At 35.7% G+C, this 14677-nt stretch overlaps 3 protein-coding genes across 5 annotated transcripts; 1 reads left to right on the plus strand and 2 right to left on the minus strand.

Annotated features, from left to right (window-relative positions):
• The first annotated feature begins 2049 nt into the window (after window positions 1-2049).
• Window positions 2050-4560, plus strand: LOC141643195 (uncharacterized). 3 transcript variants are annotated; one of them, XM_074452239.1, is made up of 4 exons: window positions 2050-2145; window positions 2396-2561; window positions 2659-2734; window positions 3802-4560. In XM_074452239.1, the coding sequence occupies exons 2-4, from the start codon at window positions 2418-2420 to the stop codon at window positions 4389-4391; spliced, it is 810 nt and encodes a 269-aa protein (XP_074308340.1). In that variant the 5' UTR covers window positions 2050-2145; window positions 2396-2417; the 3' UTR covers window positions 4392-4560. The 3 variants fall into 3 exon arrangements, with proteins under 3 accessions (XP_074308340.1, XP_074308339.1, XP_074308338.1); XM_074452238.1 differs by having other exon boundaries at window positions 2081-2168; XM_074452237.1 differs by lacking the exon at window positions 2050-2145 and having other exon boundaries at window positions 2281-2561.
• Window positions 4561-4887: 327 nt separating this feature from the next.
• LOC141641516 (flavonol 3-O-glucosyltransferase UGT89B1-like) lies at window positions 4888-6294 on the minus strand. The gene has a single exon (XM_074450175.1). The coding sequence runs from the start codon at window positions 6292-6294 to the stop codon at window positions 4888-4890; it is 1407 nt and encodes a 468-aa protein (XP_074306276.1).
• Window positions 6295-7263: 969 nt separating this feature from the next.
• LOC141643194 (pyridoxal kinase) lies at window positions 7264-13743 on the minus strand. The gene is made up of 13 exons (XM_074452236.1): window positions 13563-13743; window positions 13362-13476; window positions 12387-12480; window positions 12192-12296; window positions 11628-11711; window positions 10957-11030; window positions 10303-10367; window positions 9717-9780; window positions 9439-9504; window positions 8894-8950; window positions 8761-8805; window positions 8462-8515; window positions 7264-7504 (listed from the first exon to the last, which is right to left on the minus strand). The coding sequence occupies exons 2-13, from the start codon at window positions 13440-13442 to the stop codon at window positions 7364-7366; spliced, it is 930 nt and encodes a 309-aa protein (XP_074308337.1). The 5' UTR covers window positions 13443-13476; window positions 13563-13743; the 3' UTR covers window positions 7264-7363.
• Between the last annotated feature and the right edge of the window lie 934 nt (window positions 13744-14677).

Below are 14677 nucleotides of genomic sequence, written 5' to 3' on the forward strand. Positions count from 1 at the left end.
CCGGTGAGTCCTCCTATATATTTGAGTCCATGAGTCCATAAAACAATATCACGCACTATACAAAACAATATCACGAATTATTTTTTCAAATTTTTTTTCGAAATTTTTTTTTTCAAATTTTTTTTTCGATTTTTTTTTTCGGAAATTTTTTTTTTTCAAATTTTTTTTTTCGAATTTTTTTTTTTGGAAAAAGTTTTTTTTTTTTTTAGCTGTGATATTGTTTAGTATAACGTGTGATATTGTATTACAAAACAATATCACGATTTTTTTTTCATTTTTTTTCGAAAAAGTTTTTTTTTTTTATGTAAGATGTGATATTGTTTAGTATAACGTGTGATATTGTATTACAAAACAATATCACGATTTTTTGTTTCAATTTTTTTTTTTTTTTTTTTTTTTTTTATGTAAGCTGTGATATTGTTTAGTGTAACGTGTGATATTGTATTACAAAACAATATCACGACTTTTTTTTTGGAATTTTTTTTTTTCAATTTTTTTTTTTCGATTTTTTTTTTTGAATATAAGCTGTGATATTGTTTAATATAAAGTGTGATATTGTATCATGGACTCACGGACTCAAAAAGATAGGGTGAACTCATGTGATCCTAATTATATATATATATATATATATATATATATATATATATATATATATATATATATATATATATATATATATATATATATATATATATATATATGCTTTACAATCAATCAATCAATCAATACTATATATTAATTCTAGAAACCAAGGGACTTTAATGTAATTAAAGAAATTTATACAAATTAATTATACTATATAGTTTTAAATCGATAGCACCGTGTGATGGACCTGATAAAGGGACCTCAATGTAAATATTATATAGTTTTGGTTAAAAGTATAATATAAAGATGCCTTGATGAAAAATATTTATGGAAATTACATTAAATTAAAGTAATTAAATTTAGAAAACACAAGAATATAGTGATTTTCCTTAAAATTAACATATAGTGATTTTCCTAAAATTAACATGTCCCACTTATGGAATTAATTAGTATCATCATAGAATTATACATTAAATTAAATGTAGTAAAAGTAATAGTAGCAGCAACGAGATTAATAAAATTAACGGTATTAATGTGGGAGTAGTGACAGTTATAATAATGATAGTTGGAGTAGTGAAAGTAACTACGAATGTAGTGAAAGAACAGTGGTAACAATGAGAAAAGTATGAACAATTAAATAATCAATCGACTAAAGAAAATATTTTATTTATTTAAATATAGGCCAGATAAAATTAACGGGAATAATGAATTTAACAGAAAAAAATAGAGGAGTTAATAAAAGAAACAATAGTAATCACGGGAGTAGTGAACGTAATGATATTAAGAAAGAATGTCGTGAAAGTAACAATATTAATAGCGGGGCAGTGAACGTGTCTCATAATTTGAAAATAAATTTTACATTTCATCATAGTTACAAAATATGATGTAGAAAAATATATTACAAATAGTAAACGTGTGAGTTGGACAACTCCAACATAGTTTATTTCATTGAAAATAAAATTTAATGATAAATAGAGGTAGCCCGGGCGAAACCGGGCACCAAACCTAGTTATAACTATGACAAGTACCACGACCAGTATAAAATAAAATAAAATAAAAAATCTAGGGCTGCATTAATAATGAAAACTAAACTAGATTTCTTGTGATATAAATGGAGGAATTGAAAAATAAAGCTAAATTAGTTTGAAGAAAGAAGATACATAGGCCAATAATTATTGTGTAATACAGTCTCATTTTGTGTAAAGATAACTCATTATTAACAATAATGAATAATTTTTTGAAAAAAGTAGACCGTCCCACAATATAAAACGTTTTTTATTTTGTAGTTTGTGTATATTGGCGTATTGCCGGTCTAAGTTGGCGTAGTAAATGAAGCAAAAGACATTACCAAATCAAGTAAAAGGAAGGAGCAATGATTTGACGTTCACGAGGAAAGAGTGTACTCTACATTCCTGCAGCATGTCTTTTTGTACTATTCATTGCAGAAAACCCCCTCTCACCAGTGACCTCCCCTTAGTCATTTTCACAGCCCCCTCACTATTTATGCATGTGTTCCTTCATAAATCTATCAGTTGGTCTTAATTCTCAAGTTTAACACAGGTCACCCACATTGATATATACTAGTAATTTTTTTCCTTTTCCAATGCATTTTGTTTTTTATCCTAACCATCTCATATGGGTAAATTTGACCGGTTTTAAGTTAAAACGCAGACGAATTTGTGTAAATCCATACTAGTACTCTATTTAAACTTCCCACACACGGAACTTACATACACATACTCCTGTACTACAAGTTCTTAAAAACAGAGCTTTTAAAAGGCTTTATTTTACTCCAATTTTTTTTTGGCAGGAAACTCAAGTTTAGTTTGACAATGCCTTCTCATCAACAACAACTACTACAACAACAACAGCAGCTGCTGCAACGACAACAGCAACAGCAACAGCAGCAACAACAACCACCACCTCAACAACAGCAGCAACAACAGCAGCAACAACAAGTAGTCTTGAACATTGAGGTTGTTTTAATGTGGGTTCAAATTTAGTTGCTGTTTTTATTTTCTATTTTTGTATGTTTGTGTTAACTAGTTTTGATATTTTGACTCTGTTTTACAGACATGGGTTCTGAAAGTTAATGTTAATTGCGAAGGTTGCCGTCGAAAAGTCAAGAAGATCCTCACAAAGATTGAAGGTTTGTGATCATTTTACTCTAATACTTAGTGTAAAACCGCCTTAAACAAATATTTTTGGTTATTTCTTTTCCTTACTATATTGCATTACTGATTCGCTTCTTCCCTTTAAATTTCTGACATTAAAAATCCGAACCCACCAGTGTTTTTTTGGTCTTTTCCCCAACACTTAAAACCCCGAAAGTCGAAATGAAGTCGTCTATAACATCACATGTTTGTTATCTCAAGTATTGTGTATTTGTGTGTTATTAGAACAACTTTACCCCAGTCTCAAGTATTGTGTATTTGTGTGTTATTAGAACAACTTTACCCCAGTCTCAAGTTGGGTTTTAGCATTAGGCTAGCATAATTTTTGAACAAAAGATTTGAAATTAAGTGTAGTTTGATTTAACTTGTGTCCTAAAAAATTTCTGACTCGTCTTGAGACCGGTGAGCAATGAAATGTAACGGAAATAAATGGGGGCCATTATTGTTTAGAATGTCGCGATTAGTGTGAGGGATAAACCAAAAGAAATATTGGCAAAATACTCGTAAATGTTTTGGGATGTTAACACATTGATTCTGGGTACAAGGATAGTTTGAGTCTTACTCTGCAACACTGCAACTAGAAGTTACTAGCTCATTGCATTCGGAACTATCAGAGCTTTCGGAGCTACTTCAGCAGAGATAAGCTAGTCTCTTAAGTAAAGTTTAATGTGCTTTTGTGAGCTTCTATCTGCGACTGCACTTTAAATATCATAGAATGTCAGCTAATTCGGTTAGTACTTAAGGTGCAACGTCCATGAGATGAGATGAGACGAGACGAGAAAAATATAGAAAACCCCGGTACCTGAAATTGATCAATACCCCATTGATGTACCTATAAACACTTAACTTGCCTGAAACATACCCAAACCCGAAACAACATATCAGTTCTGACCTGGTTGCTAGCAGCCTAACAGGCCCCAAATGACATGTGCATCCGTACCTACATGACCTTGATGCTAATTACTTACTTGGTCGTATTACCAATATAATCTACTCCGTATCTGTTTACTGTGGAAATCTACTGATCAGCTTTTGATTTCAGGTGTTTTCTCAGTGAACATAGATGCAGAACAGCAGAGGGTCATAGTTAAAGGGGTGGTGGACCCGTCAACTTTGATCAAGAAACTACTTAAGTCAGGAAAACAAGCAGAACTCTACTCTCAAAAAACCAAGCAACAAAACAACCACCAAAACCAACAGAACCAGAAGAAGAGCAAGAACAAAGACCAGATGAACCCTAACCCACTAGCCTTAGGAGTGGCTGACGGTGGGTTATGGCAGTATGGAGGAAACCAGGAAGAACTGGAAAGTTATCTCAAGGGTATTTCTGCAAATTACCCAAACGACATTGAGAGCATGATGCAGCTGATGGCGATACGTGAGCAGAATGGCGGTGATAATCAAGGGTATGATTTTGGAGCAGCGGTAAAAAATAATTACCAGCAATTCCCAAATTACCCTAGTGGATCAGCGGGATATGGGTATCAGCAGCAGCAGCAGCCTGTAATGATGGCAAATTTGTTGGGGTCTCAATACAACCAGCAGAATCCTTATGGTGGATGGCTTAGGGCAAATCCTCAGAATGTGAACAGGGTGTATGATGGGTATTTGCAGATGCATAATCACTACTAATGCTCTGCTAATATTTCGACTACTGCTACTACTACTAATAATAGGGATTGAAGATGTGTATGTTTTGAACCTAGGTATTAGACAGATGGGAACTAGTAACAGCTGGTTTTGTTCAAGCTTTGGCAAATATGAACAATATTATGGAGTTATCTATTCTACTTCTATTAGTAAGACTGAGTGTTTTGTTATTTAGATTACTAGCGCAACTTAAAACTTATGACATTATTCTAGAGTTGTAATTGCTAGAAAATAAGGAAACGGTGGTTGAAGTTCCTAACCTCTCATAGTCACAAACGCCCTTAGTCCGACTCATCGTGTACTTGATTGACACAGCAGAATGATTAGATACCACACTTTAGGCTGAGACATGAGTATTTAACTATTTATCAAAGAGCATTGAGGACGACACGACTGAGACATGTCATGAGCAACACTTTTTTTAAGCAGTTCACTTTCTTTCATTATTACATGAGAGGACCATAGAAGTCTATGAGCCTTATACGCTACTCCGTAGTATGCACTCACTCAAACACTTGACAAATTGGTCAAAATCAATGCCCGAGGCTCCAGACTTTACTGTTGAGGCAGCCATCTTTCCCAGTCTTATAACTCGATCCCTCTCTAATTGGGTAGCACTCAAAGACTTGACTAATAATTGACCCAATTCTTGTGGATCGGGAACACCCATCGGCCCATCGCACTTCACCTGAAAGCCCAACCCCAATTTATCCACCACTAGCTGAGCGTTCGAGTATTGGTCCGCACCCATCGGCCATGCCACCGTCACTACACCCGGCCATATAGATTCAACTATCGAGTTCCAACCACAATGAGTCACGAATCCACCTATAGCTCGATGCCCCAAAATAGCAAGTTGTGGGGCCCACCCTTTAACTATTAACCCGTTCTTAGCCGTGTTCGGGTCACACTCCCAATCAACCGTGTTAATATCCATACCCTCCTCACCATCCGTTTCTCGAGCGCACCATACAAACTGGACCTTACTATACTCTAAGGCCGCTCTCAAAACAGTTGACTCTTCCCCAGTCAATGCTGTAAGACTTCCAAAGCATATATAAATGACTGAACAATCGGCCTTGTCATTTAGCCATGTCATCAAGTTCTGAGCCTGAGGCTCGCCCTCTTGTGCCACATCATCTTGCAAAAGTGGGCCAACGGCCCACACCCGATTATGGCCCATCTTGTTAATAAAGTGATCAATGTAGACTTTCTCCATCTCCGAGAACGTGTTGAACAAGGCACCCCAGCTAGTTAGATTGCTTAGCAAGTCATCCCGAAAAATATCCCATTCCGGGTCACCTGGTTTACCACTCCGAAACAAAAACGACAACTCAAACCACTTGAACCGTGGTGACCCCACCACGTCATCAAACACTACCTCAAGATTCACGTCATTTTCAGGGTTGTTAGGTGCAAGTCCCCACATGGAATACAGAACAGCACTACTAAAAGCAGCAGACGGGTAGAACACTACACGTGGCACACGGAGGCAGGAACACAGCTTATGGGTCCAGGTGCAGAAGAAGTCGGAAATAATGAGACATGGAGGGGAAGGGTGGGACCTGTACCAGGCGATAATCGGGTCGGAAAGTGCGTGGAGTGCACGTACTCTAGCGGTGGGTGGCGGAATAACGTCATTTGAAGATGATGGGGATGGAGGAGAAAAAATGAGAGGTTGTAGTTGCGGAGGAGGAAACACGGAGAGAAGAGGCGTGACGAGAGATAACGAGGATGGGGTTGAAAAAAAGGTGATATTAAAGTGGTTGTCACGGTGAGTGAGTAAGCGGCGGGTGAGTTCAAGAAGGGGAATGACATGGCCTGGTGCTGGGAATGGAATGATCAGCACATGAACCGGGTTTCCTTGGATTTTTCCCATCTCCATAGTTAAGCAATTTTTATGTTTAGAGCAATAATCACGAAGCCTTAAATATATTCTCCCATCTAGTCAACTTTGATTAAACGTCATGCCTTACCTACTTACAAAAGAGTGAAAGACTACTAGAGCATTGTTTTTCTTTAGATTTTAACCCCCAAGTAATGAATGAACTATAATATTGAAAAATATCACCATTATGAATCACTGATAGGAATGTAATGTTTTTTTTTTTTATCATCTACAGGACAAGAAATAGAGAAGTTTAATATTTAGAAGTCAATAAAAGTCGCCTGAGGGTTAGAAGAGCATTTCTCTCTCCATTCCAATCATTTGTTTGCCTTTGATTAAAATATCCCTCATAAAGAATAAAAAAGGCCAAATGATTGGGACAAAGGGAGTATAAAATTTGCATCCCTACTGAAATGTCATTTGTATCTGATAACAAACCAGATCAGATTGCATCAAGTCAATTCAAGCATATGCTTACATTCAAGTTCCAGTGTATTGTAGAAGTATCAATCAATCATGAGAAACCATTTGAGTCGACAGAATTTTGTCCGATCTAGTAGCAGTTAGGACACTCTAGGATTAGGGAAATGATAATAATACATTTAATACTGCTACACATTTTGTTAATAATATAAGCTAAGTCTAAGGGCATGTTACTATTACCGTCTCACAAACATGAGTGGCATTAGTAATTTCGGAGTGGCATTATGCCTTCCCTAGGATTAACTTCCATATCAAGTAAGGCACTTGGCTTTTCTCAAAGTTATTAGCGCTATGGGGTAAGAATGTGCTTGTGGAAATCTACAATTATTTTTAAGGCAAACGGGCATGTTTAGTTCCGACAGTGTCCCATGGATGCTTTCAGTACCCTGTTGGAATAGTATTGCCCCACATTTAACACTGATTTTTTTTATTTTAAAAAAAAAAAAAGCGAGAAGAAAAAAGAAAAGAACGCGCCTTTTCAAAGCGATGAGAGGAGGAAAAAAAATACTAAAACAACATTATATAATTTCGGGAACTAGCATCTTGATATAACTGTTTATCAGAAATAGAATGAATACATATCTTATTCATATTTCTCAGCAACGAGCTTGATTTGAGGATTGCGAATGTCGTCCTGGCTCTGAACCAATCGGATCTCTAGACTGCTGGTTTTAGGATCAAATCCTGCGTGTCTGTAGTCGTTAATCGTCCTTTGCAAAAGTGCCTGAGAAGTTTTGAAGTCAAATTAGGAATATAAATGGACTGATCAGATTCCGACCTTGCCTAGGCTCGAGATTGACTTGTGATATAGTTATAGCTCGAAAGCCCAAAAGTCCGACAAGCTTTTGAAATCAAAGCTCGGAGCTTGGCTCGTATGATGTATCATGCGTTTGAACTTAGTTGAAGTACATTTCCCAAGGTAAGTAGAAAAAAAAAAACAAATTGAAATGCACGCTTAAGAAGAGGAGTCAACGGGGAAGAAAGAATAAGGTGCTCACGGGAGGAGGAGGTTAGAAAATTGTGTCGCAGTTTGTAAGTTCAATTTTACATTTTACATAAAACGTATTCCAGTTAGTAGTATTTTTATTAAACTTCAACTACTTTCCTAAAAAGTCAACAAAAATTAATAAATCCGATGCTAAAACGAGTGGTACTCTATCGAGCACGGGTTTGCGTCAAATTCTCAAGCTTGAATTTGACCGAGCCTTAGACTGAAATGTAACCGAGTCTCTATGAGCTGGCTCAGAACAATTTAAAGCGTAAGTGTAATTACGAAGATTGTTAATTATTACAACGCACAAATATCACTCAGCCTCACAAGTTAACCGTAATGGTTTGATCATGATTCTGGTTGCACATAGCTACACGAAGAAGCATAAGACCCTCAAAGTGTGAGGCAAGCCCACCCTTTACATTAATCAAATGGAGAGCTTGTTAAAAACAATGTCAGGCAAAACATTAGCAATTCGATGATGGATATTATTTGTGTTGAATAAACCCATTATTCCGCATTTATTTATTTTGACAGATATCGAACTCATTCTTAAGGAATAGTAAAAACAATAGATGTAAAATAATAAATTTATGATGGACAATTATCTAGTCTAAACAATGTTAAGTAAAACTGTAATATAGAAGACTGATATGACGAAGTCAAAGTAAGTAAACTGGGGGAAATTACCTGCAAGCTTGAAACAGCAAGCTCAGCTGCTTTAGCAAGATTATCAGGATACTTCTGTTCAACACAAAGAGGGTTAACAAGTTAGCACACAAACACTTAGTCAAGAAAAGCACACTCAAGTAATATAAGAACACAGTTGCATGGTTCGGGATTCGGTCAGCCAATCTTTGATCCATATTGTGAGTATGGGAGTGGAGTCTGCAATCAAACTAGATTGACAGAGTGCTTTAATTTTTAACCAAGTAACATCAGACATCAAACCATGCAACATTTTGATAGAGAAAGATAAGGGCAATTACATTGCTCCAACCAAGTAACAAAGCTGTTGTTAGATCTCCAGTTCCCTACACAAAACCACAAGACTAGAATAAGGGGGTTCCATCCAAATACTACGGAAGTAAATCAATAACAGACCGACAGATAACAACATACCGTGAAATAGGCAGGAATTTTCGGTATCATAATTTTAAATTGCTGGGGAGCTTGATCCTACACAAAAACAGCGCTTCAGAACGCAATTGTTAGGTATGAATAACTAATACAGATATAATAAAAAGGGAAAATAAGTCTGAGCCACCCCGTCGGACTGAACAGCACCACCATACTCGTATATTTATAACATATAAATACAATATGTCCCTCACATTATGCTAAACTAATACTAGATGGTAGTGCTCGCTGACACTCTATCAGGGGGCATCGATTCAGCAAATGGTTTACTTAGGGGGATCTGAATTATTGCCTCGGGTTTATTGGTTAGAGCATCAAGGCGAAGAGCAACAATTTCATATTTTTATTGGTTATTATTCAGCTTCATAGTCAAAAACAAAGGTTATGCTTTTCCCCAATGTAATGTAACACATTAAATATCGATGAGAAATCATTGCAGCTTGCACCTATTTGAATAAAATTGTCCTTGAGAAAACAACAGCCGAAGTCACTTTCTCAAATCATGGTCTCATGGAAGTGTAACATACCTTGTCCTTTTTACTGCTCCCAATGAGAAGGAGACTTCCATCAATATTTATGCTTGTGATTACAACCTGCAAAAGTTATCATCTCATATTCATAATTCATCACAGCTTGATAAAGTACTAACTATTCAAACTCCATTCAAGTTGGTTCTAAAATAGTAACGCTATTGAAAAATCAATTCATTGATTGCCCAAAATTATTTCATACTCGTATAGTTTTTCTTTAGCTTTACTGTAATTTGAATGATCTATCTTTCAACAAAGATTTAACAAAACATCACCTTAGCTGGTCCAGCTAAATGAAGTTTGTTGCAAGCTTCCATACCATCTTTTTCTGATACGATTCTGAAAGCATGACATTTTGTTGATGTTATGGCAGCTGATTCTGATTATGACCAAAGGCAAGCATAGACCATAAAATAAAAGATCCCGTTAAGAGACGGATAATATCTAATGTCAAAGCAAGTTCAATAAGAATGCTGGATGCAGAAAGCTTCCCTACTTCCCAACCAAAATAAGAATAGCATAACAAATAGAGGACGGCGCAATTAGTCACATATATATGATTGCATGCCAACAACATTTTCATTGTTAATGCTATAAAGAAGAAACACATGGGTCTCTAGGATTCCATACTATCTTATATCAATAAAACCAATCCACATTCCCTTCCAGTCTATCATATAAAGTCTTCAAAATGTTTTTGAAAAAAACCAACGTTATAGGAGACGAGAAAAAAGGGAATAGGTCTCCTTCATTTTTTGATCCAGTAGACAACCCATAGTTCAGGCGAAGTATGATCAAGTTTACAAACACAGAGTAGTAAAAATTAAACCTTCTAAAGCAACCACAAACAAGGGATAATACCTCAATCCAGTCAACAACTCAGCTTCAAACTGGTTAGGTGTCAACATGGAGGCAACAGGGACAACCTTAACATCAGAATACAAGCAGATTAAAGTAAGAACAATCCTAAACCTAATTAACGAGAAGGGAACACGTAGGGAAAACAGACGCATTGGAAGCATACAATTATTCATTACAAAAAAAAGAAGCGCAAGTGAAACAAACAGCTCAAAATTCCCCCACCCCACCCCACCCCACCCCACCTAAATTAATTGGCAAAGGCAGATGAAAACATAGAAGAAACTCTTCAGCTGTAAATAGATTTTAATTAATACGGAGTATTCAAGACGGCTCCACCAAACTAAATTTGTAGGTTTTATCGATCATTATGAATTTTAAATCTAGCCTTTGATCTTATCTTTGAGAACTGTTTGAACCTTGAACAACAATACAACCATAGAAAAGCACATGAAGTCCTCAATTTCCATCCCATGACAAGTGGAATCATAGACACGTAATAAAACAAAATAAGCAAGTAAAGCCTACATTTAATAAAAATCAGAATCAACCAAGGTTGGAAAATCAGAGACCATGTAGCAACAAATACAGGATATACTAATTAAGTGTACACATAAAATTTGTCATAATGAATATTCTAATAGATAAACCAATTACCTTTTCCCGATACACTGATACCAGCTCTTGGGGGATATAAAGCTTTCCTTCATCACCCATGACTGGATCACAAACTGAGAGGAAATCACATGCCAATATTCACAGATACCATAAAACCAATTAGAATTAGGCGAAAAAAAGGGCACCAGAAAATAGGTTAAAACTTCAACAGTCCTATCATCCGAATTTCATGCGAGCAGAAAACAATAAAGTTTATGTGAAGAACACATACACTGCAGAATCATTATCTGCATATGTTGACATTAGACATAAAATTTGTCCTGAAGCAACCCCCTCTCCTCCTTTCAAAAAAAAAAAAAAAAGAAAAGAAAAGAAAAATCTCCTAATGCTACGTTATGCATTTTCATTTATCAGCATTGCTAAGAAGACAACATCTAATAGTTTCTTTTCATTATGCTGATATCAAACCATCTCTTTCTGAGTATCTGCTACTAACAAATACTACGTAGGACTTGCCATTTATTGTCCCTAGAAAATGCATTTTTTTATCAGTATTGTTTAGATGAGCAATAAGTTATTATCAAGAATGCAGCTTTTAAGCATTTGGTAATGTAATGTTATCATTTGAGTTCCATGGCACAATGCATTTTAGAACTAACATTAGACATCTCGATTAATTATAAGTTTTATAACATTAGGCACAGACCTACCATAGACAAGTCCAGGATTCACAGAACGTAGTTTAGTAACGACTTCCAAAACAGTATTCAGAAATGAGACTGAACCAATGTAGCCTGCAAAACCAGAAAGAATGTTGACTGAGTCTTGAAGTTCTGAGATAGATAAACAAACCTTTATATGAATCAGGCATACAGAAACGATGAATCATGTCTGCTTCCAGACAGTGAAAAAGCCAAACTGCCAAAGGGCTATTAACACTTTTGAGCCCAGCGAATTTCAACAAGAAGTTCAATTTTGTAACATGCAAATGACTTCCCTCTAAATGGCTTGATCACTCAAGTCCTCAAGACCACCCATGTAATAGGCTTTGACAAAAGTTAAGTTCTGAAGAACTTTTTTGCGATAGGGAAAGAGCAAGAGAACAATTATCTACTCACGACTGTCTTCAGAACCTAACCACAGTTGAAGAGGTAATTCGGCTCTGTCGTTAACTGACTAATTTTACACTTGTTCACTTGCACATAAAAAGCAATTGGCATCAAAACTCACAAGGTTCAGAAAAACTGTTATGCATGGAACGCTGTCCATCCTACCTGTCAATAAATGAGTGTAGAACAACAGATTATTCGCTTCAAGGCCTTCTATTAAGTCCCATAGTTCTTTACCATTCAAAACTTGGCCTTTGAATGTCGGATACCCTGCATGGACCACAGCCTAAGCAAAATTAGAGATGCTCCTCAGTTGTCAAATTTTCAATGGTTTGGATTTAAATTAATCAAGCAACTTGCCTGTGTGATTTGAGAACTGCACGGAATTAACCGGGTCAACATCAAAACCAAGCAACTGAAGTGGAAACACTGCAGATTTATTGCCAACATAACCCTGTGAAAAGGAACCATTGGTAAAGCACCAAATCAAATTGGAAACTATTTACTGTATGTATAACTGACATCAGGAGAGTCAATTCCAACAGATCAGTTTGATCCTAAGCTTTCAGCTCGCTCCACTAATGTTGCTTATTTAATGGAAATCATACCGTCTTAGTATATAGCTCAAACCCAGTAGCTTATCAAACCCATTCAAATTGGAGTAATTTATTAAATTTCCCCCATTGAGCATGAATAAGCGTGCCAAAATTTTATTCAAAGATATAACTGGATCATTGGATTGTATAAAAGAGAAACTTTCAAAACCTGATGATTCGGCTCAGCACAGGAAGATAATTCTGCTTATATTGCACACCTCAATTGTCCTTCCCCGCCTTTGCAAATTGGAGCTCATATATCCTCAAAAACGTTATTATGTATAACTCAACTATGACTATGGCTTATAAATAGGTTGCATAATTCGGTGCATAGCACGATAATAGGTTCAGATTCTTCAATCTTACACCAGTGAAAATTCCTCCATATCTTCTCTCAGACTCTTATGACAACACAATCTCTTCTCTAAAATGCAAAATGATTGATTTCTATTACGTTTGTTAACTAATTACACGCTCAATTTCATGTATAACCAAACCAAAAACCGCGCATTCGTAACAAAATCAAGTACAACACCAGGGACAACACATTCATATCCATACAATTCACAACTAAAAAGTAGTTTCACTGCTAACACTCTAACCAAATGATCAACATTTTCAGCAATGTTGATACAACTATCGATCCAGTAATTCAGCAACTTCATACGATTTCATGAGCTAAAGCATAATCAAATTATGAATAAAATGATGATGATGATGATGAAGATGAAATGAATACCTGAACAGTATGAGATTGAATGCTAAGAACACGACCAGTATCAGACGGCAACGCAATAGACAAAATCGGAGGTTGCGCCATTGATGAATTCTTCGAGTTATTTCCGCAATTAGACCTAATTAATCATCAATCAAACATACCTAATCACTAAAAGATTACTAAAACGATTGAATTAAGCAGAAATTAAGAAATAAAAATTACTTGCAAATAATTGGGAGTAGAACGGAAGTTGGAAGTTGTGAGTATTAGCGAAGTTGAGAGACGAAGTGAAGCTACGAAGAAGGTGGACATTCGAGTTTTATTAAATCGAATCGAATTTCAGAGGAAAGATTGTGTATCATTCACTATCAATGTAGTTATTTTCTGACTTTTATGAATCACAAAATCTCATTGAAGACGGCACGTATCCGTCACTTTAGAGTGATGGATATCATTTCTTCTCATAAATGACTCAAATAGAAGAGAAAGAGAAGCACATGGGGTGCCCCACCTTGTCCCCTATCCGGTTTGTGAGTGGCATTACCCGTCACTTGCTCCGACCCGTCTTCAGCAAGACTGACTATAAATGAATTTAGTGTTAGGTGTGAGTTTGACCCAGATTAGTGTTGCACTGTTGCGATAGAGACTCGTATTTATCCGAAACTCGGTTGATTAAAAAAGAATAAAGATTTGTTCGATCAAGTAAACGTCCTTTAAGTATGTAGTGGATGTTGAAGATGATTCTACGTCAACAATATACTTTTATTATCCGATGTAGTTACTTTGTCGCTTTAGGTTACGGTGTTGCTAAAATAAGTGCATTTGACCAAATGAATCAAATGTCATCTATATAAAGACTATTTTTACGACCGTAAAAAAAAAATTGTAAATGTTACCAACAAGGGTTCCCCCAATGGTAAAAGAATCCACCTTTTAACCATAAACTAGTTTTGTTACCCGTGAGAATTCACGGGACTATTTATGGTTTTCCGCTTATGTTTATTGTTTGATGTCATGTGTACAATGTACTCGATCTTGACATCTTGTGAAGAATTAAGATTTAGATGATAGCATAGAACCTCATTTTAGTTTTCGTTATATTTTTGTATGTGTTAAGCACGAACTTTCATACTACTTTATCCTTTTAACTAAAGTGAGTTGAGACAATGTTATTATGTTGGAAATGGGAAAGTTAATATATGGGCAATATTATTGGATATTCAAAATTAAAAAGAAGGCATTAATTTTAGGATAAATTTTTGGAGGAAATGAACAGTAAAATTGAGATACAACCATATAAGGAGTAATACTTTGGAAAATCTATACAATTTAATTAA

Source organism: Silene latifolia, chromosome 2, assembly GCF_048544455.1.
Source record: "Silene latifolia isolate original U9 population chromosome 2, ASM4854445v1, whole genome shotgun sequence".
Taxonomy (NCBI): domain Eukaryota; kingdom Viridiplantae; phylum Streptophyta; class Magnoliopsida; order Caryophyllales; family Caryophyllaceae; genus Silene; species Silene latifolia.

Excerpts from the sequence above, each read along its gene's own strand:
- LOC141643195 (XM_074452239.1), top strand. The coding sequence starts at position 2,418 with ATGCCTTCTCATCAACAACAACTACTACAACAACAACAGCAGCTGCTG. Across the intron at positions 2,562-2,658 it reads AAGTAGTCTTGAACATTGAG|ACATGGGTTCTGAAAGTTAA; the intron begins GTTGTTTTAATG and ends TCTGTTTTACAG. Across the intron at positions 2,735-3,801 it reads GATCCTCACAAAGATTGAAG|GTGTTTTCTCAGTGAACATA; the intron begins GTTTGTGATCAT and ends TTTTGATTTCAG.
- LOC141643194 (XM_074452236.1), bottom strand. The coding sequence starts at position 13,442 with ATGGCGCAACCTCCGATTTTGTCTATTGCGTTGCCGTCTGATACTGGT. Across the intron at positions 11,031-11,627 it reads GAATCCTGGACTTGTCTATG|TTTGTGATCCAGTCATGGGT; the intron begins GTAGGTCTGTGC and ends ATTTCCTCTCAG. Across the intron at positions 9,781-10,302 it reads GAGTTGTTGACTGGATTGAG|AATCGTATCAGAAAAAGATG; the intron begins GTATTATCCCTT and ends TCATGCTTTCAG.
- LOC141641516 (XM_074450175.1), bottom strand. The coding sequence starts at position 6,294 with ATGGAGATGGGAAAAATCCAAGGAAACCCGGTTCATGTGCTGATCATT.